Source organism: Hyperolius riggenbachi, chromosome 3 (genome assembly GCF_040937935.1).
Source record: "Hyperolius riggenbachi isolate aHypRig1 chromosome 3, aHypRig1.pri, whole genome shotgun sequence".
Classification (NCBI taxonomy): domain Eukaryota; kingdom Metazoa; phylum Chordata; class Amphibia; order Anura; family Hyperoliidae; genus Hyperolius; species Hyperolius riggenbachi.
In genome coordinates, this window is record NC_090648.1 from 179,534,498 (window position 1) to 179,559,793 (window position 25,296).

At 42.4% G+C, this 25,296-nt stretch overlaps 1 protein-coding gene across 3 annotated transcripts in view; it reads left to right on the top strand.

Annotated features, from left to right (window-relative positions):
* HOMER2 (homer scaffold protein 2) overlaps positions 1 to 25,296 on the top strand; it is a 225,916-nt gene that overhangs the window by 68,049 nt on the left and 132,571 nt on the right. The window contains exon 1 of one of the 3 annotated variants that reach the window (XM_068275367.1): positions 18,777 to 18,840. The exons of the other annotated variants lie outside the window; for them this stretch is intronic. Within the exon in view, the coding sequence (XP_068131468.1) occupies positions 18,817 to 18,840 (24 nt within the window). The 5' untranslated portion in view covers positions 18,777 to 18,816. Of the gene's footprint in view, positions 1 to 18,776; positions 18,841 to 25,296 lie in introns of those variants that run through there. 3 annotated transcript variants of the gene reach the window in all.

Here is a 25,296-nt window from a genome sequence, read left to right on the forward strand (position 1 = left end):
CAAGCGCTGGTGCGAGCGGCGGCCGCCTGCACAAGAAGACGAATTTCTACATCCCTGGAACTTCAGATGATGTTTCCCAGGACATAGATATACTACTAGGTGCAGTAAGTGGTTAAAATACATACATATAAAATGTGCAGAGCAATATATACTGTAATGTTTTTGTTTTTACTATGTTGCTGTCACTTAAGCTAAGTATTCCCCGATCCATCTTTAACGATCACTGTAGTGACAGCATGAATGATTGTTTAATCAATAGTTTAAATTACCACAGTAAAATGTCCACAGTGGAAAATGTACAGTGGGATCTGAACGATCACAGTTCAAAGATCCAACATGGCGGTTGCAATTGCAGCACATCACTAAAATCATTTATTTACACAATACCACAAAAAAGATTATCATGAAAAAAGGTAGTCCTTTGTAAAAATCACCCACACGGACCTTTTACAGTACGTAGTAAAAAGCTAACAGATTTTGGACTAATCCCTCTCCTCATGGGAGATTCTATGTCTTTACAAGATCACTTCCTGGAAAAGATCTATACAAAGATGTCAGCCAGCTCTTCTACTTGTTTGTACACTTTGGGTTGATTCTTCAAACAGTGGTAATATTACTGTTACTTCTGGGCATAAGTACCACGAGATACGCTAGCGGAGTGACCCGCGGTACTCCAGTAGCGCAATCGGTGGCTGTCAGGCTACTAAAGTACCGTGGGTCACGCTGCTAGCGTATCTAGCTGTACTTGGGCACTAAGTAATGGTAATATTGCCATGTGCCATGTGTAGACTGTAATATTTCCTCTGTTTGATGAATCAACCTTTTTATTGGCAGTTGGACAGATAACTGCAGTTCAGTAAGTGTGTTTTTTTTTCTTAAATAAAGAAATATAAAAGCAATCCCCATGAGGATATGGAGTAGTCCATAATGTCAGATCTGACAGCTTGTTACTACCTACAGTAATCGCAACAAACTAAAAAAGTAATTTTATAGTGCATTTTACTCTGGGGAAAATGTACATTTTATATATATGTATTATAAATTTTAACATTTTTCGCAATAGTTGTCCTTTCAAAGCCATCCTTATTTTCTATGTGATTTTTTTTTTTTTTTTTTTTTTTTTTTTACTGAAGTTTGGTTAGTTCTGGAAGTCAGCAGACCAGACACCATCCTATCGTCTTGTTACATGTGTCTACCAGTATGAAATTTCCATCCAGAGTTTAGGAACACAATTCATAAATGCTTGTTTTATTTGTCATTCTCGGTTTTGCAGGTCCCGGTTATAGAATAAACTTTTCACACAACTTTAGCTAAAACCCTTTTGATGTATAAAATCCCTTCATAAGTTCAAAAAAAGAAGTACAGAAGATCTTGCTTTTTGCTCCGTCCTTCATCTCTGGGGGAAAACATTCACAGTGTCTATGGCTCATGTACAATGGCAGCCATGAATTCTTTTAATGTGTGTTCCATTAAGGATTTTAGTCTCTTCAAAGTGTCCGTTTCTTTAAAGTGTAATGGAGAGCACACACAAAACACGGCATCCTTGTTCCTCAGTGCATGCTTGATGATTTATCAATTGTCTGTGTTGTGCTGTGTAGTGGAGCATTAGCATTTTATCTATGGAAGTACATGTACCCGGTTCACATCTCAGCCAGGGCACTATCTCCACAGAGTTTGTATGTTCTTCCCGTGTCTGTGTTTTCTCCGGGCACTCTGGTTTCCTTCCACACCCAAAAAACTTACAGATAAGTTAATTGGCTTACCCCTAATACCCCTAAATTGTCCCTAGACTACAATTACTTACATACATACATAACCCATAAATTGTCCCTAGACTACAAATACATACATACATACATACATACACATATGACTATGGTAGGGATTAGAGTGTGAGCTCCTCTGAGGAACAGTTAGTGACAAGACAATATACTCTGTACAACGCTACAAAAGATGTCTGCACCAAACAAATCCTAAATTTGGACTTGTTCACATTGAGTGCGTTGAGAAACATGTAAAAGTGCATGATGAACGCATGCGTTTGTGTGTGTTTTAGTGCGCATTTCTGTGCGTTGTGGTGCGCTTTTTAAAGCATGTTTTGCTTGTAGCAGTAGCAGTTGTCAATAAAGCTTTGTTTTCATAAGAAAATGTCTTTTTTTTTTTTTCAATTGGGGTAAAAAACACATGCGCTTCTATGTGCTAAAAAAGCGCACCCATTCACTTGCATTAATGTGCGCTTTATAGCTCCACACACAGAAATGCATGCAACACTACATTTTTTTTTAATGCAGTGCAGCGCATAGATGTGAACCAGGCACATTTAATTACATGGGAAAATCAATACCTTGCAGAACGCACAGAGCAATGCGTTGTGAAAAGCGCACAGAAACGGCCCTCATGTGAATGAGGCATAATAACTGTTGAGTTGTACTCTTTTTCCCTGTACATCTGGATGCTTATCTTGCAATCCTGCTGTTGTATCTCACATTGTTTCTTCTGCTTACATTTAACTTGCTCATGAGGTAAAATTGCTAAGTCATGTGCTGTATCAGCCCTGACAGGGAATTCTGCATGGGTTTAGGCGAATAATGAGAATGAGCAATCCTGTTTAGTCAGTAATGACAAACCTTTTAGTAGTGTGTTAATTATTACTTATTTAAATGAACCTGACAAATTAGGGGAATTTGACTATAATTCCACCTTATATAAACACTTTAAACAACATAGATTTCCTCTAAAAATACTTCAGCAAATTTTACAACTTCTTCTGGATACCATATACACTTCTAATTTACCATAGCACCGTCAAATTGAATTTATTGGCAGCATTCCTTATATATTTCTTTAGTGAATGTAAGAGCACAATATAGCTTTTTAGCACATTACTAGTGACTCAGTTATCGATGCGTCACTTGTGAGATTGATGCTGAAATTGTCTATTGAAGAATGGATGACTTTCTACACCCCATTATCCCCTCATTGCAATGATCCCACTTGTGAACTCCCCCAAGGTTAACGAACACATCCTGATGCAATTGGTTTCTCCTCTGAATGAGGACTTGGGGAGCAAGAGTCGCACATTTCAGAGATGAGTCACTTTTCTCTAAGATGCGTAAATGACAGAAGCTCATCTTTCACATGGCAGTGAGATATTTAATAGGTTGTCTTTTTCCCCCTTCATTACGGAACTGCTAGTAGTACAGAAATCAAACTTCCTATTGGGTTTAACTTGGTTAGCATGAATTAGTTGTTCTTCTGTGCGTTTTTAAAGGGAACATTTTCCATTTAGTTTTATTTCATCTTAATGTTTTGCAACTTCAAACCAGTGTTATACATTATTTTGTAGTTGTTAGTGCTATAACGTTGTTTTACTAATCAGGGACATGCTTATGTAAAGCACATTACCAACAAAATAGTACTGTGTACTTTTTTAAGTGGTTATTGCTGATACTGTTCTACATCAGCAAGTTTGCTTTATTGTTCAAGGAAGAATTCTTAAACTGGGTCTGTAGTGAGTCATCGTGTAGTACATACCGTAGTTGGTAAGGTTGCATACTGTGTTTGCAAGAGGTCCTGTCATGGACTCTATGCCTGTTCGCCACATAACCACGGCATTGATTCTGAGGCCTGGTTATCACATGGCCAGTGGATGAGGTGTGGTCAGGGGTGGAGGGAGGCATGACCAGACTTTCAAACCAGGAACTTGGAAAGTTGCTGGAGTTATATAGAGCCCAATTTAGTAGATAGCATGGTAAATTGGGTGAGGCTGGAGAGTAGGCAGTCTTGCCTCCAGTTTAGTGTGTTGTAATACTCCACAGTAGGGATGTCCAACTCCAGTCCTCAAAGGCTGAGGTCCTCACACGTTTTTGGCACGGCTTAAATACTGTAAATGGATATGACTGAATCAGGAATGGTGTGGTTCATCAAGTCTAACACATTTCTCAGTTCATCCTAAACGCTGGCACAGGTATGACCCTCGAGGACTGGAGTTCAACGCCTGTGCGCTACAGAAGTGCCTTTATAGGCGATCTATGCCAGGGAAGGTAAAGTGAACCTCTGTCCAGCTGTTTATGAAGTGAGACTTAGGCCAAAATTGTACATTGTGCCTACATCTTCCTCCCAAATCTCAGATGGATACTAGTGTGGAACTTTCCCTAGTCCTGGCAAAGGCCTTTGTAGGAATAGATATAAAGCCTCTTACACATGTACGAGGCATGTCGCCTGGGTGCGGATTGAAATACTATCCCTCAGGCGACCTTACAAGGCCTGAGGCTGTACAGACACATTGCTAGCTTGCAGTTTTACGACTTGTTTTGTGGGGAATGGGATAGGGGTGGGTTGAGGGCACAGTAGCATATTCCAATCGAACATAGAATCGTTTTACGTCCGTTTTCTCCACACACTGCATCATTTTCTTTGTTGTACAAATCTGATCAAATGATCGCATCTGAGGAAAATATTCACCTTTTACAGACTTTACTAAAACTGTAACTAACATATGGACAAGAAAATCAAATTACAGTTTTGTTTCATTCACTTTGAATAGTCTAACCAAGAGATCAGGGAATGCGCATAGAGACATCAGATAATTGCCTAATCTGACTAAACATTGGGATTTGGCTGTCATCATCTGCTGCCTGTATGCATTATTACTGTTCATTTCATTATGCCAGGTTATAACATGTGATGAATAGCCATTTTATTAATAAATCCTCAGATAAGCTGATTGGAAGATCCCTTTCCTTGGATGTGACTACAATAGTCAGTTTTTGAGAGAGCCTTTATTGCTAGACATGCCTACACCACAGATGCTGCAGTCAGCGGTGAGCAAAGGATGCCTCAGGCAGCTGCTGCTAACCGGAATGGTGGACTAAGCAAAATGAAACCATTCCTTCATAGGTTGCAGATCAGTTAAATGTCGTGGAGTATTTCTGCAAGTGATGCTGTGTTATTATACAAATGTATTTCTTTTCAAAACCAGCACTAGAACTGCAATTGTGCATTGTGCTTAAAGGGTACCTGAGACAAATTAAAAAAAAAAATGTTATAAAAAAAACCTGAGTTTTCCTCCAGCCCCCTTCAGGCTGCTCAGTCCCTCGCCGTCTCCTTCCGCTGCCTGGATCTTCGGCTAGATGGTCTGGTATCTTAACCAGTCGGCGCAGTCCTTCTGCGCACACTCCCGCGCCTGGGATCATTGTGCACCTGCGCAGTAGTAGAACTCTCCAGACTATTTAGACACAGAACTCTACCGGCGATGACAGAGCTATGGGGACCGCGCATGCGCAGTGCACCCCGACTGGCAAAGATACCAGGCAGCCTAGCGGAGGATCAAGGTGGTGGAGGAGGGCGGCGAGGGACTGATCATCCTGAAGGGGGCTGGAGGAAGCCCCAGGTATGTATAAAACCTTTGTTTTTTTCTTTCGTCTCAGGTTTACTTTGAAGGGTAATGCTGATCAATTATGGCAAAATGAATTAGCATTTCTTGCAGGTGTTTATTTATTTTTTTAATAAAATATGGGACCCCTGGATTGACTGATGAGGTGCTTCGGAAGATGAGACATGGTAGATATACTCTTGACTGGGATCATGCTCCTGTACCCAACAGATAATTTTCTTATGCTTTCTCTTAATAATGTGACTTGGAGGCTATACTGGCTAATGACTCTCTAAAACTTGTTTTCTTCTCTCTGGCACAGAAGGTTCACATATATAAACCGTAATGATATTCTGACCTGCACAAGCCTGTAACTTTACCTGCTATTGTTTCTACTGTATAGGTCTTGCAGTTATGTAATGATTTTGGGTTGCTACCCACGTGCTTTGAGCGTATGATGATGTTACTAGAGATGGCCCGAACGGTCACCGGCGAACCGATTCACACGAACATCGGTGGTTCGCAGTGAACTGCTAACTATATGCAAGGTCGACCCGCCCCCTATACTACATCATTAGGCTAAACTTTGACCCTCTACATTCCAGTCAGCAGACACATGGTAGCCAATCGGGCTGCACTCCCTCCTGGAGCCCCCCCCCCCCCTTATAGGCAGCTGCGTCGGCCATTATCTCACTCAGTGTGGCTGCAGTAATTGGAGAAGGGAGAGAAGTTGCTGCACAGATTAGGGAAAGCTTAGTTAGGCTCTTGTTAGGCTTGTTAGCTTGCTCTTTGCTGATACTTATTGCTAAAAAGCACCCCACAACAGCTCTTTTGAGAGCTAATGTTGTTCTTGTGATCTTTTTGGTTTTTTTTGTGTGGCCCACTGACACTTGCATATACAGCCCTGTCAGTCAATCGCAGCTGGCCCTTGCTAATTCCTACTGTGCCACTGCCAGGCCCAGCACATTCAGTGCCTACCTTTTCACTGCACGTGTGACAGCTGCACATTTGTAATACCAGTCACTGCATACCTGTTCACGGTACCTGTGTGTGTGACAGCTGCACATTTGTAATACCAATCACTGCTGTCACAATTTGCCATCCAACTTCTGTCTTGCCCTGCCTCAAGCGTTCTGTCAGAATGACCTTCAGCGCAGCTGGAGGCATTGTCCCTGAGAAGAGAAGTCGCCTAGGTCAAAAAAGTATTCAGTACCTCACCTTTATCAAAATGAATGAGGCATGGATCCCGGACGGCTACTGCCCGCCCGAAGACTAAGTCAGTCTCCGCACACAGCATCTCAGCCTGCACGCCGTGTGACTGCCTGCTCCAAGACTAAGTCTGTCCCCAGTCCCCACACAGCATCTCTGCCTGCAGGCCGCTTGACTGCCTTCTCCGCCACCACCAACAGGGTCCAGGACTCCAGGCGGATTCCTTAATTTTTAAGGTCGCTAATAAAAGCAGTTTTTCTGGTGTTCTGGTGCTAATAAAACCAGTTTTTCTGGTGTGTACATGCCTGCCTAATTTTTTGGCTGCGCCGCAGGTGCAACAACAAAACAAAAGGCACACCCAAGATAATAAGGTCGTTGCTTCAGTGTGGACAGACCAAATTCGATCAGCTGGACAGTCACTGTTGTGCTGTCATTGAGCTACCTCAGCCCGGCGACCTTATGGGCTTGAAAACCGCTATCGCCTGCAATCTCACCATGGTGGGCACCAGTCCAGCATGGCCATCACTACACAAACGTCTGTTTTCGGTGCGTTACACAGTGAGTTTGGTCTGTCAGTGTTAAGCAGTCCACGAATTACTCTACCTGATAGATGTATACACATGCAAGATGTTTTAAAGCACTTTAGGCCTCCAATTTAGCATGCAATGTGATTTCTGCCCTTAAAACGCTGTTTTGCGTCAAATCCTGATTTATTGATTTTTTCCCCCCTGGGACTTTTTGCATGTATCCCACTCCGCCATGCCACCCTCCAGGTGTTAGACTCCTTGAAATACATTTATCATCACTGTTGTGGCCAGCATAAATGTTTGTAATTTTCAAAGTTCGCCTCCCCATTGAAGTCTATTGCGGTTCGCGAAGTTCACGCGAACCCGAACTTTTGCTGGCGTTCGAGGTTCGCGAACCTAAAATCGGAGGTTCAAGCCATCTCTATTCACAACAATTACAGCACCCTGATACTGCGCTCAAATGCTGAGTCAGATGTTATATAGGTCACCTCTAAAAAATGTTTTATATAAAAGATAATGAATCAAACATTCATCAAACATTCATATTACAGGTGCTAAATTCTAAGTAAAACACAATAGCAGGCAGTAACCACATGTATAATGTCCTTGCTCATATAATAATTATCATGTAGGAGCGCTCTTCCTAGATGCGTGCAACCATCAAAATAAAGTTCTTCAGTAAAAATGGTTAAGCGCTCTTCTCTGCCTGTTCCTTAGACACAGCAAATATGTCATATAATGAAAAAGCCCCCCCTTTGGGGAAAGACTCACCAGACTTCTAGGCCTCCAAGGCCAATGCCGTCCGGAGCCACGGAGTGACGTCACAGCGCACGACGCTCGCTGGACGCGGCGGGATTGTCTGTGTGCAGCAGGCTCGGTATCTTTTAGAGCACTAGCCAGTAAGCTATTGCGGAGAGGGACGCTAAATGACAGAGGCGTGCGCCTTGTCACCAGCTTAGTGCATCTCATCTCTGCATACCCCTGTACCTGGAATCAGGTAGCTTGTAAAACAAGGGGCTGGCTGTGTTTTTCATTTTTGATGAAGTTTTCTGACCCAATGAGTGGTTATACACCACTGATCTGTTTTTAACTTTTTTTAAAAATAAACTGGTACGCTTTTACGCGATGTGGAATCCGCTTTTTGCTTACACAGACTGGGAATAGCCGAGAGAGGACTGCCAGAGAGGCTGCGGGGTGGCCAATACCCCGAATGCAAGCATTGGCCTTGGAGGCCTAGAAGTCTGGTGAGTCTTTCCCCGAAGGGGGGGGCTTTTTCATTATATGACATATTTGCTGTGTCTAAGAAGGAACAGGCAGAGAAGAGCGCTTAACCATTTTTACTGAAGAACTCAAGCCATCTCTAGTTGTTAGTTTGTTTGGTTTTTTTTTTTTTTTTTTTTCTACTTAATATAAAAATGATTGAGACCAAAATATTTAGACACAAATGTCAACTTGCGTGAATGGCAAACTAACAATTTGCGATGGTGCACAGGCATTTTGTACAACCGACATTTCTGATCACTTCGGTAGATAATTGGTCATCGTCAGCAGCGTGTACAGCGCTATGAATGATTTTCAAACAATGTGTCTGCGAAGTCTATGGCACTTCTACATCCAGCATTGTTTAACGATCCTATTGGTTAATGATTGTTTAGCATTGTGGTTACAGTCTTCTGCTGTGGATCACATCAAATCGCTCAGGATTGTTTGGCTTTGATTGTGGAACAATAGTTAATCAGTCGTTTCACACGTTTCTATTGTTCGTGTGTGTGATAATAATTCCAGAATTTTTATAGCATACATAGCTTTAGGAAGTACTGTAAGTTTTTTTGACATGGCTGATTTTGTTGTGATCAATGAATGTCTAGCCTGCCCAAGAACAATAAGTCAAAGGTCAAGTGTTGAGCTTTTTTTGCATGAGCTTTTAAAGATCTACTATGCTCCACCCTTCTGGGACAGTGCACTGAACTCTATGCTCTTAATGGGTTATTTAAGTTTAAATATTTTTTTTCTCATTTTTTTGCTGCTATGTATGGAGAAAGTAAACGAGAAATCTACTGCTGTGTCTGCTCTTTGCTATTCTCCTCCTTTTCCCCCTGCAATTCCTCCCGATAGTTCGGCCAGGCGTCGGGAGTTGCCAACTGCCCCAAAGTAGTCAGCCACCTAGTCTCCCTCTCAGCATAGGTCCTAGTGCCTGCTGGCCAAATATGCAGATCTCATATGTTCGCAATAGTGACGTGCGCATGTTCGCTGGCTACTCATGCACACTGTTCATAGTCCTTCCCTTACAAGCTGTGCCTTTACCAGAGCTGTGCCTTTGAATGTGTGCCCTCGGAAACAGTGCTTTCGCTGTCTCTGCTTGTGCACTGCAGCAGGAAGACAGTGCACAAAGACTTACATCACGATCAGCGCGCTGACTCAGAAGTACTTCCAGTGACCACCGCCATTTTGAATAAATTATACAAACGAAACTCATTAATCAAACAATCAAAAAAACAAAGTGCCAATTATACAGCTAAAAGGATCTTCAATGAAATGGCTACAGGGTGATTACTTTATTTTTAGAAATATATTTGACTTTAGATTTCCTTTAATCTATGCCTTTGCTTTCCCAAAGCCTTGTTTACATGGGCAGATTTATCAAAATCATGTTATTTTACAACCCTTTCAAACTACATAAATGTACATGATTAGGAGGGGCTGCATCATGGTGGTGGTTTTTTTTTTTTTAATTTATAATAGCACCAACCTGTTCCGTAGCGCTGTACATGGTACAGAACAAATATTGGGGAATGTACATTCATGACATCCAGCAACACAAGTGCAAATACATACATAGATGATGTGTCGTTTGAGAGATGACTAAAATTGGTATGCATTCATATGATAAATGACAGCAAAACGAGAAACAATAGGAAAAGGTCCCTGCCCTTGTGAGCTTACAATCTAGAGGGTACTGGGGTGGGAAACAATAGGGAAGGAGATGCAGGAGGATTAAATTCAAACCAGCAACTTGCAGTGTTGTGGACGCCACGAATGTGTTTACAAGCTGCATCAGTATTTTGGGGGATTTCCGCAGTGAACCGCAGAGCTCAGTGCGTGGGTGTAAAAGTGGCTAAATGCCTGGTTTAGCTGCTTAAAACTAAAGACCGCCAGCTTGAAAATACTTGGAAAACTGCGATATGTGGTTTTCCAGGAGTTTGCATAAATGTCTGTGTAAACTCAGCCTATTGAATAGACTTGGCATTTGTTCTACAGAGATTTTTGATGCTTAACAAGCACTTCCTAAATCGACTAGTACTTTTAGCTATTAAAAGTTGATCTTATCCACTTTTAAGGTAGCCATGCACAATTCTTCCAGTTAGTCGTGGCAAGTGCAGAACTAGGTCAGCTTCGTCTACCCATAAATGTGATATTTTCTGCAATCGTCCAAATCAAACCTATGTTTACAATGATAAAGAGTAGAGAAACCGAGAGCCCAATATAGTGTAGTATGTTAAGCATAAATGAAGTAAAGGTTATCGTGAGAAAATTATACTCACAAACATGGGTTACCACACAGGCAACCACTGTATAGGCAGGTGAGGAGATTAGACCTGTCCTCACTCAGGGATAAGAAGTCGCTCTCTGTAGATGCGAAAGGGGGTAGATCACCCCTCCACCAGGGGTGGACACGGTATAGCAGTAGGAGAACAGAGGCGCCAGCAGGATAAAAGTGGATAAAAACTTTAAAATTTGCTGGGAGGAAGTGGTGGACTTACCTCCATAAAGCAGACACGAAAGACTGTCTGAATAGTAGTCACATTTATTAATTAGTACCCCAAAACAGTGCAACGCGTTTCGCAGGCCCAGCCCGCTTCATCAGGCAATAAAAATGGGGACAAGACAGAATTTCAGCAATAGCAGGTGAGGCGCTACACCTGCTATTGCTGAAATTCTGTCTTGTCCCCATTTTAACAGTGACCGCTTTTAGCTGCTGATCTAAAGCATAGGACCAGTTCCTTGTAATGTCTCTGTGCAGCGATGATTACGCATAACGATTTCATGGAAACGACGGACAAGCTAGTAAATGATGGCAATTGTTTTGCGTATTGTACTCTGCACCTAATAGGAAAAACACAAAATGACTTCTATAATCCTGGCAGATAAAACCTAATTTATTTTGTAAATGCCAAACAGAATGAAGAAGCAAAGAGTTGAGATGTGATTCCTTCATGCGCAATCCAAGGAAATGTGAATCAATATCTTGTTTTATTATGGGTAATTAGCCTGGTATTATTATTCAGCAGTTCCTGGTGAGAGGACGCACCCACTTCTTCCTCCTGCTTGTGCGGAATGTGTTATTGTGGATACCCCTCGCTGTGCCTGTGTTCATTAGCCAACATATTCCTCAAGGCTTGTTGCTGCCCACACAATTTTGGATCTCCTTTTTCTCTTTTCTGTTTTATTCCCTGCTGCTTGCAAAATGTGTTATCCCCTTTGCGTTCATGAGGCATAAGGTCCAAAATAAAATGATGGTTAATAAGTAAGTAAATAGTTGCTTAAATGACACTGGCAATAAATATTCTTTGCTGCTGTATAAAATTATTATGAAAGGACACGGTTTATATATCCTGGGTGATTCCCACGCACAAAATCCTATTAATAATCCAGAATATGGATATGACGAGAAAAAAAGTGCTAATATGCGCATAATCCTGCCACACATAGCAAGACCACCCTAAATGCAGATATCAGGACTTCTTACAAGCTCCTATGTGGCTAGGTTCACAGTGGGACAATCGAAGCTGTGTTATAAAGTCTTATAACACAGTTTACCACACTGCAATGAAAAGTGTATGCGACTTTTACAGTGCGACGTTAGCATGAGTGTAACGCACTGCTGCATTGCGTTACCTCTAAACTCACAGGTCACCAGGTACAGGAAAGCATACTTTTCATTGCCTATGTGCTTTACACTACCTACTGTATGTGACGGTAACGCAATGTTAATGTGCGTTACCACTTTTTTGTTGCGTTGCAACTTTACAGCGCAACGTCCTACTGTGAATCTAACCGTGAACTCTAAAAGAATAAACTGCTAACAGGCCAAACATCCTGCCCCACACCGCTTATTTCTACTATGCATCAGAGGTTGTTCTCGTGCTTTTGCGATACTGTCTGTATATGAATGGGATTGGCTGGCCACAAACTATACTGCCTGGACACAAAGGCTTATTACTGCTTATTGGATGCCTGGAATGTCTGCCATTTTACATGGGTCTGCAATAAAAACTGATCTGCATTTGAGATGTTCTTGTTTTAAAGGAATCTTGAGGTGTGACACATATAGAAGCTGCCATCTTTATTTCCTTTTAAAAAATTCCAGTTGCCTAGCAGCCCTGTAGATCTTTCTGGTCAGTAGGGTCTAAAATATATACCTTGAACAAGCATGCAGCTAATCTTGTCAGATTTGTCATAGAGCTCTGATCTGCATGCTTGTTCAGGATCTACGGCTTAAAGAGAACCCGAGGTGGTTCCATGGGGGCAGATGGTACACAGAGGCATGTTCTCTGCCTCATGACATGCCTCTGTGTCTCAACAACACTACTCTCTGTCCCCCCCCCCCCCCTGCTGCGCTATGGCCCCCCGAGATTAGCAACAATATTTGTCGCTATCCCGGAGGTAAACATAGGGGAGAGGGATTCCCTGTTTAAAATGCCTGCAGGGTTTCCTGAGCTGCCGTTGGGCAGCTCTCTCTCCCTGTCCGCGTCCCCTGCTGCTCCCCCGCCTCCCTGCACGATGTGAATGACAGTTCGGCGGCGGGGATCGGAAGTGTTTGCTGCTACCTGATCCACTTACTTTTATTGAACAGTGTACTTTAATTGGACAAAGTTTACTTTAATTGGACCCTTCATAGGCAACATATGGGAGGTTCTTCTTGGCTTTTGATGTGTAGCTTGAAGGAGGGGGAACCTGGTACAGTGTCAGTACCTGACTGTGACTTTATTCTGATCATGTTGGTCAGCACATTGTTAGCTGGAGATTTTTTTTAAATGATCTTCTAAAGCCTCTTATCTTTCACGTTAATGGTTTCCTCCCATGAAGAGATGGTTTTCCCCCTCATGCATTCATTAACGGCTTTCTCCCATGAAGTGTTTTTTTCTTCTTGTTAGGTGTTGATTCATTGTTGAAGACAGCGTGGGCCCTGGCAATGCATCCACTTGTTCTCTTAGCTCACTCAGTCATGACATTTTCAAGTTCTGTTAGGACTTGTTCACACTATGAGCGTATTTTTTTTTTTTAAGCCCTGGCGATATTTGAAATCCCTCTGAAAGCACTTTTGCACTGATTTCTTATGAGAGTGTTCATACTTGGGCGCACGGCTTTCTATTGAATCGCAAACACAGCTCCTGTACCATTTTCTGAGCATTTGTGTTCAATAGAAAGTATAGGGAAATCGCAAAGCGCTTGAAAAAGCAATTTGAATTGTGGCTTCCCGAGCACTTTTATGAGTAAATACACTGTATTTATTCATTTCCGGGTCAAAGAATTCTCTTACTAACTTCAGGAAGTGTAAAAAATCATCGCTCCACAAAAGCGCTTAGAAGAGCGCTTTTCTAAGCGCAAGGTGCAGGGAAAATCGGTTTTAAAATACATTAACCAAATCGCTCAGCGCTTGCGAAAGCGATGGCGATTTGTATGTGAACAAAGCCTTAGGTCAGTTTTACACTCTTGGCAACTCTCTCAGTACCAAATTTAATGAATATGATTGTGTACTGATAGTTTCTTAAAATGGCTTTGTAATCTACAATGCAGTATGCTTGCATTATTGATTTTATTTGATTGTATACTGGCATGTCACCACCAGTATAAGTGGTTTCTCTGTGCTTTTACTGGTGGAGCTTCAAACTCCATAACTATTGCTTCACCCAGTGACATCAGAAGCCTCCAGTCTACCTCTTAGGGCTTCCGGTGGACAAGAAATTGTCACTACTGTTTACACCTGCAGCACGGACTGGAGGGGCGTTAGGCAGCAGTGGATGGGTTTCTAGCTCCAGGCAACCTAAAAAAAAGTCTAATTAAGTCTTCTGATGATTTTCGGGAGGCAAACCAATAACTCTTTAATGCACCTTACCCCTAACCATTTACCACTAAATAACCTTACATTAGCCTTAAGTTGTAGTGCCTTACAGTAATTATAACCCATAAACTAACAGTAATCATACTCTTACACTAACTTTAACCATAGAGCGACATGCTTAACCACTTGAGGACCACAGTGGGAAAACTGCCCTAAAGACCAGGCTAATTTTTGTAAAAATGGCCACTGCAGCTTTAAGGCCACGCTGCAGGGCTGCACAGCACAGCACACAAGTGATTCCCCATCTTTTTCTTCCCACCAACAGAGATCTCTGTTGGTGGGGTCAGATCCCCCCCGATGTATGTTTATTTTTAACTAAATGTTTGTTTTTTTTAACACATTTTGCTATTTTTTTTTTTTTGATAGATTATCCCCCTCCCTGACCCCGCGATTAGCTGTCATAGGCTTCAGCCTATGACAGCCGATCACTGCTGAGACACAGGAGGGGACCGCCGTGTCACACGGCTGTCCCCAGTACAGCGCTGCTGATGATCGCAGTGTTGTACTATGTAATTAGATGGCAGTTTCGCCGTCTAACAGTCTTCCGAGCGGCAAATGCCGCTCGGAGACTGAAGCCGGGGCGGAGCTCCACCCCCCGAGCAGGAGATGCGCACAATCTCCTGCAAACTGCAGCCCCAGGACTTGACGCCGATCGGCGTTAGGCGGTCCTGTGGCTGCCGCTGTGGCCAAGCCCATCGGCGTTAGGCAGTCCCCAGATAGTTAAATTGGGAATTACTCACTGGATTTGCTGTGCAGATTTGATCTGTACCAAGGCAGAATGGTGCCCGGTATTGTGTGCACATTCAGCACCGTCATCTCAGAGTGAATGGATGTTAGTGAAGAGAACTGCACATTTAGATAATGTGTATGAGGCTCTAGAATCTCTCCTGGCAATGTTGGGAGGAGGTGGGAGGGGTTAGGTGATTGGCTTTGTTCTCACAGGTAAAGACGGGCTTGCGCCCCCTCCAAGATTCTCCCCTTATTACCTCACAGGGATGATAATTGGATCAGAGGAGGGGTTTGGACAGCTAACAGACTGCTCTTCTGTCAGTCTATTTGAGGGCTCTTTTACACTACATGCAAATCTAATTTGATTGTAATGTGATTTTTTACATGCGATTTTGATTATATATATATATATATATATATATATATATATATATATATATATATATATATATATATATATATATATATATATATATATATTATATAAAATAATTTTTTTTTTAATATGCCATTAAAAGTGGCTGGATAGTGTACTGGTTAAGCGCTCTGCCTTTGCACAGGAGACCAGGGTTCAAATCTCGACTCTGCCTGTTCAGTAAGCTGCACCTATTCAGTAAGGAGTTTCATGGGCGAGACTCCCTAACACTGCTACTGCCTGCAGAGTGCGCTCTAGTGGCTGCCTCACAAGCACTTTGAGTCAGACAGGAGAAAAGCGCTATTCAAAAACTAGAATTATTATTTTAAAAAAAATAATAATAAAGTCCTGCAAGCTGCTGGGGTTTTTTTGTGTGTGTTTTTAACCTTGGAGTTTCTAGCATCCATTGCAAATCGGAATTGCATTTTGCAGTGTAAGAGAAGCCACAGACTGCTTTTCTGTCAGTCAAATAACATCTGTGGCACAGGAAGATAGCTTTGAAAAACCAATTAGCCAGGTAATAAAAATTAATATTGCAAAGGTGGTTTATGTGGAATGCAAGAAGCTTTATGCCTAAAGAATTGTAATACTCTAAGATAAATAAACAAAACACATAACCCTGAACGAGTGCTTTAACTTCTGAACTGCTTATAAAAAGCTTTTCATTTTTACCATAATTGAGCTGATGGCAAACCAAGCTTGTTAGAGCACGAGTGCTGCATTTGAGCGTGTGTATTGATTTGGCTAGAATGACCTGGTAGGATCTTGTAAACAAGCTCATAGATATTCTTTGTACGGGAGTGCTGGGTCAGGCAGATTTCATGGTGATCAGTACATTGTTTAACAAGAATTCTGGCATGTGGACAGGCTAATATAATCTCTGATTTTCTTTACATCTCATACACGTACTCAATTTCTAGATTGTCAATTGATGGTTAGGATCAGAGTTCTGTGAGAAAGTTCTGTATGTGCTGCTCTGTCTAGAGGAGAGGAAGGATGGTGTGAGGTTAATAAAAGATCACGTCCTGAAGCATAAGGAACAAAAGAAGACAATACACTTGTTGTTTAGCAATCTGCAATGGTGGGTCGCTAAATGATGCCGTGAGACGGTTGCATGCATGCTAGATTCTCATCCACGACTATCGTTTTCGGCCATGTGTATGAGGCTTTAAAGAGAATCTGTACTCTCAAATTCTTACAATAAAAAGCATACCATTCTATTCATTATGTTCTCCTGGGCCCCTCTGTGCTGTTTCTGCCACTCCCTGCTGCAATCCTGGCTTGTAATTGCCAGTTTTAGGCAGTGTTTACAAACAAAAGACATGGCTGCTAACCAGCATATGATAGGCTGAGAGGAGCTCAGCCTGTGACTCCCACAGAGCCTGGAGGGGGCATGGAGAGAGTGTATAGCTTCTATCCTATCACAAGCAGAGCAGCACATTCCTGCCTGAGTGCCTGAGCCTGACAAAGCCGTCAAAGGAAAGATTAGATTATATAACAGATAATACAGCCACTGTGCAACTAGGAAAGGCTGCAGTAAGACAGACATTAGAACAGGTAGAGGAACTTATAGGATAGAAGAAATAAGGCTTTAAAGAGAATCTGTACTCTAAAATTCTTACAATAAAAAGCATACCATTATGTTCTCCTGGGCCCCTCTGTGCTGTTTCTGCCACTCCCTGCTGCAATCCTGGCTTGTAATTGCCAATTTTAGGCAGGGTTTACAAACCAAAGACATGGCTGCTAACCAGAGTGTGATAGGCTGAGAGGAGAGCAGGGAGAGGGTGTGTAAAGCTTCTTCCTATCACAAGCAGTGCTGCATATTCCACACATTCCAGCCTGAGCCCGACAGAGCCGACAGAGGAAAGAAGATAAGATTTATTGCAGAGACAGTGCAACTAGAAAAGGCTGCAGTATGCCAGAGCACATTAGAACAGGTATAGGAACTTATAGGATAGAAGAAATAAGGCTAAAAATTTTGTTACAGAGTCTCTTTAACCACTTAACGACCGCCTAACGCCGATAGGCGGCGGCTGGTCGTAAGTGGGTTTCCATGGAAATGGCTGCTCGTTCGAGCGGCCGTTCCATGTCAGTTCACAGAGGGTGTCTCCGTGAACAGCCTGCGAGCCTCTGATCGCGGCTCGCAGGCTAATTGTAAACACCCGGGGAAGAAATCCCCGGTGTTTACAGCGTATGGCGCTGCTGTCGCAGCAGCGCCGTAAAGGAGATCGGCGATCCCCGGCCTCTGATTGGCCGGGGATCACCGTCATCTGATAGGCTGAAGCCTATCAGAGGCGGTACAGGACGGATCGCCGTCCTGTACCGCCCGTACAGAGAACGGGAGGGAAAGAGAGAGAGGCAGAATATCGCTGTGGAGGGGGGCTTTGAGGAGCCCCCCCGCAACGCACAAACAGGCGGCAGCAATCAGACCCCCCCCCCCAGTAGGACATCCCCCTAGTGGGGAAAAAAGGGGGGGAAGTCTGATTGCCCTGCCTGCAATACGATCTGTGCTGGGGGCTGAAGAGCTTACCCAGCGCAGGGAAAAATCCCCTGGTCCTCAAGTGGTCCATACACACATCCAATCTTGAGTCTATAATTTTACCATATTTTACTATAATTTTACCACCAGTATGAGAGCTTACTTACACTATCTGTTCATAGTATAAGGTCTGTTGGACTTTATATTTGAAGGTGGTAAAATTGGCCAATCAAGATTGGATGTGTACCATCCTTTCAGCCCCATCTTAATACAATTAATTTCGTACAATTTTTTGTCCGATTCATTGATTCAAATCGATTCAATCCGACATGTCCGATGCAATTTGCCATTGCAAAACAACGGCAAATTGCATCTAATCAAATCCTTATCGGACATGTCAGATTGAATCGAATCAATGAATTGATCCAGAAAAAAAATTGTATGGTGTAGATGGGGCTATAGACATTCTCGCTTTCCAGCATTTCAAGATCTTTACAACAAGCTTATTTTAAAAAATCCTTATTAGACAGTGGTATATTTACTGCACGTGCTATAACTTTTGTGCATGGTCACTGACTGGTCTGTGTTCGATTGAGAAGTTAATAATTGTGCCACGTAAACTCCAGTAATATTAAGAACAACATCTTATAAATGGTGATAGCATATTTGTGGGTTTTTTTTTACTCTATTTGGGATCAAATTAAATCCTGTTAATAAATAGTAAAGCACATGTCTTCATAAACAGAAATGATGTAATGATTTTTTTTTTTTATGGAGTTATCAGAAACCAGCCTCATTTGAAGCAAACTTAAATCCCAACATGATTGCTGGATCTTAGCGCTGGATATGCTCCTCTAATGGCTTAAGCCAGCGTTGTTTTGACAAGCTGTGAAGTGTGGCTGATTCAGCTTCTGCCACAGCGGATTCGGTTGCTAACAGAATAACTGGCACCTCCAGCACATGAAACACGATCTCTTGGGATTAGTAACCTATCATTTCAATACTGACTTATATTTATATTATATAGTTCATAGTACAGTGAAATCCTCTGGTGGCTGACATCCTAAGCACACCTGTTGCTGATAACGAGATGGCTTTCTAAGAAGAAACCCTATCCCAAAGTTTTATGATCTATAAATGACACAACAGTAGTGTTTTTCTTGCTAAGCCAATACTCTATCATGTATTACAAGCATTTTTTACAGTATATTTTGTTACTCTGAAGTTTGTACAGTGACAGAGGAACAATTGTAGAGTGAATTGTTAGTTTTAATAGTACGAGTTATATAGAGATGTGGACAGGTTTTATTTTAACTGATGAAAGTCCTTTTTTATTGATCAATTCAGGTATAGTATTAATTATAAAAGCAAACTCCACTTTGAATACATTTTGGCGGTACTTTCTGATAACCCATCCAAGAAGCCTAAACGTTCTGGCCAAATCAATGAGGAACATCTGTTTCAAATGAGGAAAATCTAAATTGTTTGCATAGGTTAGGTGGTACAGGGAAGCTTTTGCAAATGTTATCTCTAAGGGATTTGGCAAAATTGCTGGCTAGTGGAGTAGATCAAGGTAGAGATGGGGTGTTGTATGCTTGGCAAATAAAACTGATTCTGCTTCTTACAAGTTTTGTTGAGGTTTATGGTAAAGCTTTGGGAGGGTAGTTTGATTGTTTGGCTGCTGATGGGTTACTCCTGATAATGGGTTATTCTGTAAGTGGGCAGGGCAGCTAGGGAGAGACATGATTAATAAAGAGAATTGATGGTCCTTGAGAAGTCAATAAATGGCATTGATTTAGAACTTAAGGGGGAATTATACATTTTGTATTGCACTTCACATCACAAAAGAGAAAAGGCATGCAATGGGTATGGCTGAACTAAAAGTAAAGTGAATGGAAAGTAGAGTGGCAGCTACATATACCATTTATTTTCCTTGTCAAGGAGTAGGGCTGACCTTGAGATTTTCCTATGAGAATGACACTGACACGAGTGAGTCAGAGAGGGCGATCACTAGGTTTCTGTAATTCCAAGAAAAGGGAAGAAATTAGGGATAAAGTGACTATGGTTGTGTTACCATTTGGTTCCCTATGGATTGCCCTCTCAGTACCCAATAATTATGGGAGCAGATTCTCTTTTACAATTCCTGAATGTGGGTGACTACTATATTTGCTTAAAGTGCAATGAAACCTAGCATTTCCTCTTTACTCAAAAAAATTATTTATAGCATACTCTATACAACCAGTATTTCTTTTTTTTACTAGAACAGCATTCAAAGGGTTACACACAGGAATTGAAAGTTCATTGCAGAGAAATCTGGACGCATCAAAGTGGAGATACTGTTATCTTGTGTTAATTGTATCAAGTGAGGAATGTGACACATTCTCTGACTGTGCAGAAGCTCCTGGACACAGACAGAAACTTTAAAGCATTTCTGCCTTCACTACATAATGAATAAAACCAGTTATGAATAAAATGCAAAGTCAGCTCTCCAAGCAAAAAACTGTACTTTTGGGAACTTGTAATTTCTAAATGAATAATAATACTTATGCACAAATGCAAATATGATAACCGTATGGCATATATAAAGTATGAAAACATGTTTTTATTGAATATTAGGTCAGGGTTTTATACCTTTTTTGAAAGACCTTATCTTAGTTCCTGGTTGGTAAGACAAGTACAGGGACAGGAAATGAAGGGAAATATCCTCTGCAGGAACACCGCAATTAAATCCTGACAGAGCCTCTAAGGGCTCATACACACCAAACACCTTTACATGCCTTTTTGCAAATACATGCATTTTGTGGACCACAAGTGCATGTGGTTTTCCCTAAGGAACATATTTTAGTGTTCCCACTAAAGCATTTGCATGTTTTTAAAAATAACTGGTATAAGTATTTGTGTGGAAACGCACCCAATTAGATGCAAATGAAAGCGTGACCCTCTGACAAGAAAACACAAATGGCATACACAGGTAGGGATCCTGTTAGAAGCTATTAAAACATAACTTCTACTTTATTATATTTGTAAACACATAGTATGAAAAACAAAAAATGAGAGCGTGTGCTCTCTAGTAAAGTCAGCAACGAAGTGACCATGCACTAGAAATAGCCTTATATACTCTTGGGGAGGGGTGGGTAGTACAACAGAAACCACACACTTTTTTTTTATTTCTTTATTTTATCCCCATTGGGCAAGGCTGCTTCAAACAATTTTGCTGTATGGCTATTGGCAGACCATCTCGCTCCGGTATAATTCAAAAGAACAAAACATGCAACGTGTACACCGCCATGTCCTCAGAGAAGACCACTTTATCCTCCCACCACCTGACTGGAGGGGATAGTTTTACCATGCGGCAGCGTGTGGTTGTCATAGCAACCCATAAACGAATGACGTCTAGCCCTGCTATTGGAGAAGCGGGGTACGTGGGTTTGATCACATGGCATGGATCAACCAATGGGAGGCTCCCAATGGTCCCCTATGGAGATATGTTTGCGAGACGGCGTTCTCTCCTTTCGAAGAAAGCCTCGCAAGCGCTTTTCAAGGACTAGAATCTTTGGATTGTGAGGTATATCCCAAATTAATTGTGAAGGGAAAGAGTTATGTTTAAGGTACTTTTGAATTATAATGAAGCGAGATGGTCTGCCAATAGCCAAACAGCAAAATTGATTGAAGGCAGCCTTGACCAATGGGGATAAAATAAAAAAGTGGGTGGTTTCTGTTGTACTACCGACCCCTCCCCAAGAGTATATAAGGCTGTATCTAGTGCATGGTCACTTCGTTGCTGACTTTACTAGAGAGCACACAAACACTTTTGTTTTTCATACTATGTGTTTACAATGCTGATTTCCTTTCTATAATGCACTTAGCACCCTAGCACTCTGCACTTTGCCCTGACGACGGCTCCATTTTAAGGGGTTGAAACATGTTGGTTTGGGTGGGTTTTTTTTGTTCTTATTAATGTAAGGAAGTAACTCGGCAATCTATTCAGGGTTAAGGTTGTGATCATAGGATTTTCAGATATAGTCCAGTGGTAGACCCTTATGATTGATAGTACAAGTACAATCTAACCCTGATTTGTATCAAATATTTACTATAAGAGAAAAAATCGTTTTATATAAATGAAGTAAAAGTTATGTTTTAATAGCTTCTAACAGGATCCCTACCTGTGTATGCTGTATGAATCAGATTTGTGTATTGTAAGAAAACACAAATGCACAGAAAACCGCATAGAGCCTATGAGCCTAAATTTTTCTCACACTTCTTAGAATTTGCACAAGATAGAGGAGTTGAGATTTTGTGGAACAGTTGCCAGATTGACATGTTTTAGTGCCCACATATATTGTGCTATAGATGTATAACGTGAACCCAACACTATTGTAATCATGACTCAACTATGGAAAAAATTGCAATTGTTACTCAAATATTTTCAATTCTGATCGCCACAATAAAGGAGTGGTGGTATAATTAAGACTGAGTCATGAATGCAGCTTAATGGCTCTGTGATGACAAGTTTCTCCGTCAATAAGTACCCTGCATTGTGCTCAGTTCCTCCATATGACAATCCAAGGAGAGCTGTACATTCGGTTTCCTGTCACATAATTTACATTAGGGGCTTAATGTGCTCCTCTCTGTCACTATTACTTGCCGACCTTTTGCTAGAAGCAAAGCAGAAATGATTTATAGACTGAGCCCTGGGTGAATGTAAAGAGAGTTTCTGGCTTTGGGTCTCTCACCGAGAGGCTGTCCAGGTACCTCGACCATCTCCTGCGCCCCCTCCTTAAGGGGGTGCCCTCATATTTGAGGGATACGTTGGAGGTTTTGCAAATGGTGGAGCGTGCCACGTGGGTCCCCGGTGACAGACTGGCCACCATTGACGTGGTCAGTCTGTACAGCCGTATCCCCCAGGATCTGGGGATTGAAGCCGTCAAGCATTTTTTGAAACGCACCGACAAGGACGAGGAATATATCGACTTTGTCTGCCAATGCTTAGATTTTGTATTAAGACATAATGCTTTTATGTTTGATGGACAATGGTACCGTCAGACAGCGGGTACGGCCATGGGGACCCCCGTGGCATGCTCCTTTGCCAACCTCTTTCTGGGGGCGTGGGAGGAGTCTGCTGTGCTCTCGGACAAGAACCCGTTCCGTCGGCACATCAGACAATGGTCGAGGTACGTGGACGATGTCCTGGTGGTGTGGTCAGGTACGGACATACAATTTGAGAGCTTTTTGAGCTATATTAATAGTAATACAATCAATATGGAGTTCACCGCAGAGATGAGTGATGTAGCGGTGACCTTCCTTGACCTAAGAATCATGGTCAAGAATAATATTTTGTGTTGCGAGGGATACAGGAAGCCAACGGCAACGAATTCCCTTCTGCATGCTAAAAGCTTCCATCCCCAACATGTTGTTAAGGCCATTCCATATGGCCAGTACTTGAGATTGCGGAGAAATAATGCTGATGATAAACAATTTGAAATGCAGGCGGCTGATTTAACTAAACGTCTGTCCAATAGAGGGTATGATGCCACGTTGTTGGAGGGGGCGTATCATAGGGCTAAGGGTCAGTCCAGACAAAGCCTTCTGGCACCAAAGCAGAAGTCTAGATCGTTGCAGGACCGGATAACCTTTACTTTTGACTATACACCCATGGCTAATTTAATTAGAAAAGCCATTTTCACAAATTGGCCCCTAATAGAGAGAGATGACACTTTGAGGCAGGTTTTGGGCGGCCCCCCGAGGGTGGCATTTAGGAGGGCTCCCACGCTTGGAGATATGCTCACAAACAGTGAGTTTATCTCCCCTAGGAAAGGAAACTGGCTAGACAGGAACATGCCAAAGGGAAACCACCGATGCGGGCATTGCAAGTTCTGTCCCCGTATGATCCCCCAGAAGTGCATACAGGTGGGAAAAGAACACCTAGTGGTTAACACCCTAATCACCTGCCAAACTAAATATGTCGTATATGTCCTCTTTTGCCCCTGTGAACGTTTCTATATAGGGCAAACCACCCGTCCCTTAAAGGAACGAGTGGGAGAACATGTGGGATCAGTGAAGAGTGGGAAAGGGTGTGCCCGCTTTATTGCTCATATGAGAGATGAACATGAAGGAAATGTGAAGGGTCTGAAATTTGCAGGTCTAGAAAGGATAGATAAGGAGAGGAGAGGTGGAGATAGAGAAAGGAAGTTGTTGAGAAGGGAAACCTGGTTAATTCTACAGACTGAAGCCCTGGGCCCCCTAGGCCTCAATGACAAGGTCGAACTTTCCAGTATGCTAGATCCATGATGCATGAAGGTGGCAAGATGAGAAGTTGTAGTTATTCGAACAGGGAAGTATGCTCTTCAAGAATCTTTCACTAGGTGTACATGATGGACCGCCTTCAGGCAGGAATGTCCTGTAGGAAAATTATTTGTATCTATACGAAGGAGTATACGAATATGTGGGAAACTAGAGGCATATGACGAATATAGCTGGAGGCTGCCCCTATAGGTGATGAAGCCCCTCTATTGCCCCCCTTTTCCCCCTTCCCTTCCCTATTTCCCCCTTCCAATTTTCCCCCCTCCCCTATCTCCCTCCCCTTCCCCATTTTCTCCTTCCCTTTTTCCTTTCCTTTCTCTCCCCCCCCTTGTTTTCCCCTTCCCCCCCCCTCCCCTTTCCTCTTGTCCCCTTCCCTCCCTTGTTCTCGTTATGGGTTTTATTAGGGATTAGTTAATGATAAAGCAACTATGTAACAAGTCATAAATATATGGTATGAATATGTAATGTCCTTGCTCCTTAGTCCCAGTATCCAATTTTAATGTTGAAACACTTTTTTACACTAACACGGTTTCTTCACTTAATTATATTCCACCGATGGATGAGCTAGTGATGTCTGATTGACGGATGTGTAAATGATTTGCCTATGACGGATGGGCGGTCATGGAGTTGCCCGGCATGTGTCCAGTTATGCTCCATTAAGTGCAGCGTACCCTGCTGGTAAATTTTGAAACGGCATGTGGTCCCTGCAACACCATGGTAAGATGTATCCGGGTGTGGGGGATAGACCAAGTTGTTTGCGTTCCACTTGATGTGTGTCTATGCGATCTATGGCTCGCATGACACGCCCTCCGTCGACTCAGTGTTCAGACGCGTTTATTATGACGCACGTCGATGCGGAAGGTTAGATTACACAAGTTGGCATCTGCCGGCTACCGTACATACTATGGAACGTCACGGGCTCTTCCATTGGAGGAATTCTTGGGCTCCAATCAGCGCCGGCGACGTGACGCCACAGGGGAGGCGGAACCTCCCGTATGTAAACTGTGGCCAAACGGCGCCGGCGCATAGTGGAGCGCAGCGTGACCAAGCGTCCAGGAGGACGCGAAACGGCCGTCGCTAGGCCCATCTCACTCCCACACTCCCACCTCCATTACTGACGGACAACCTATGGAAGTACAG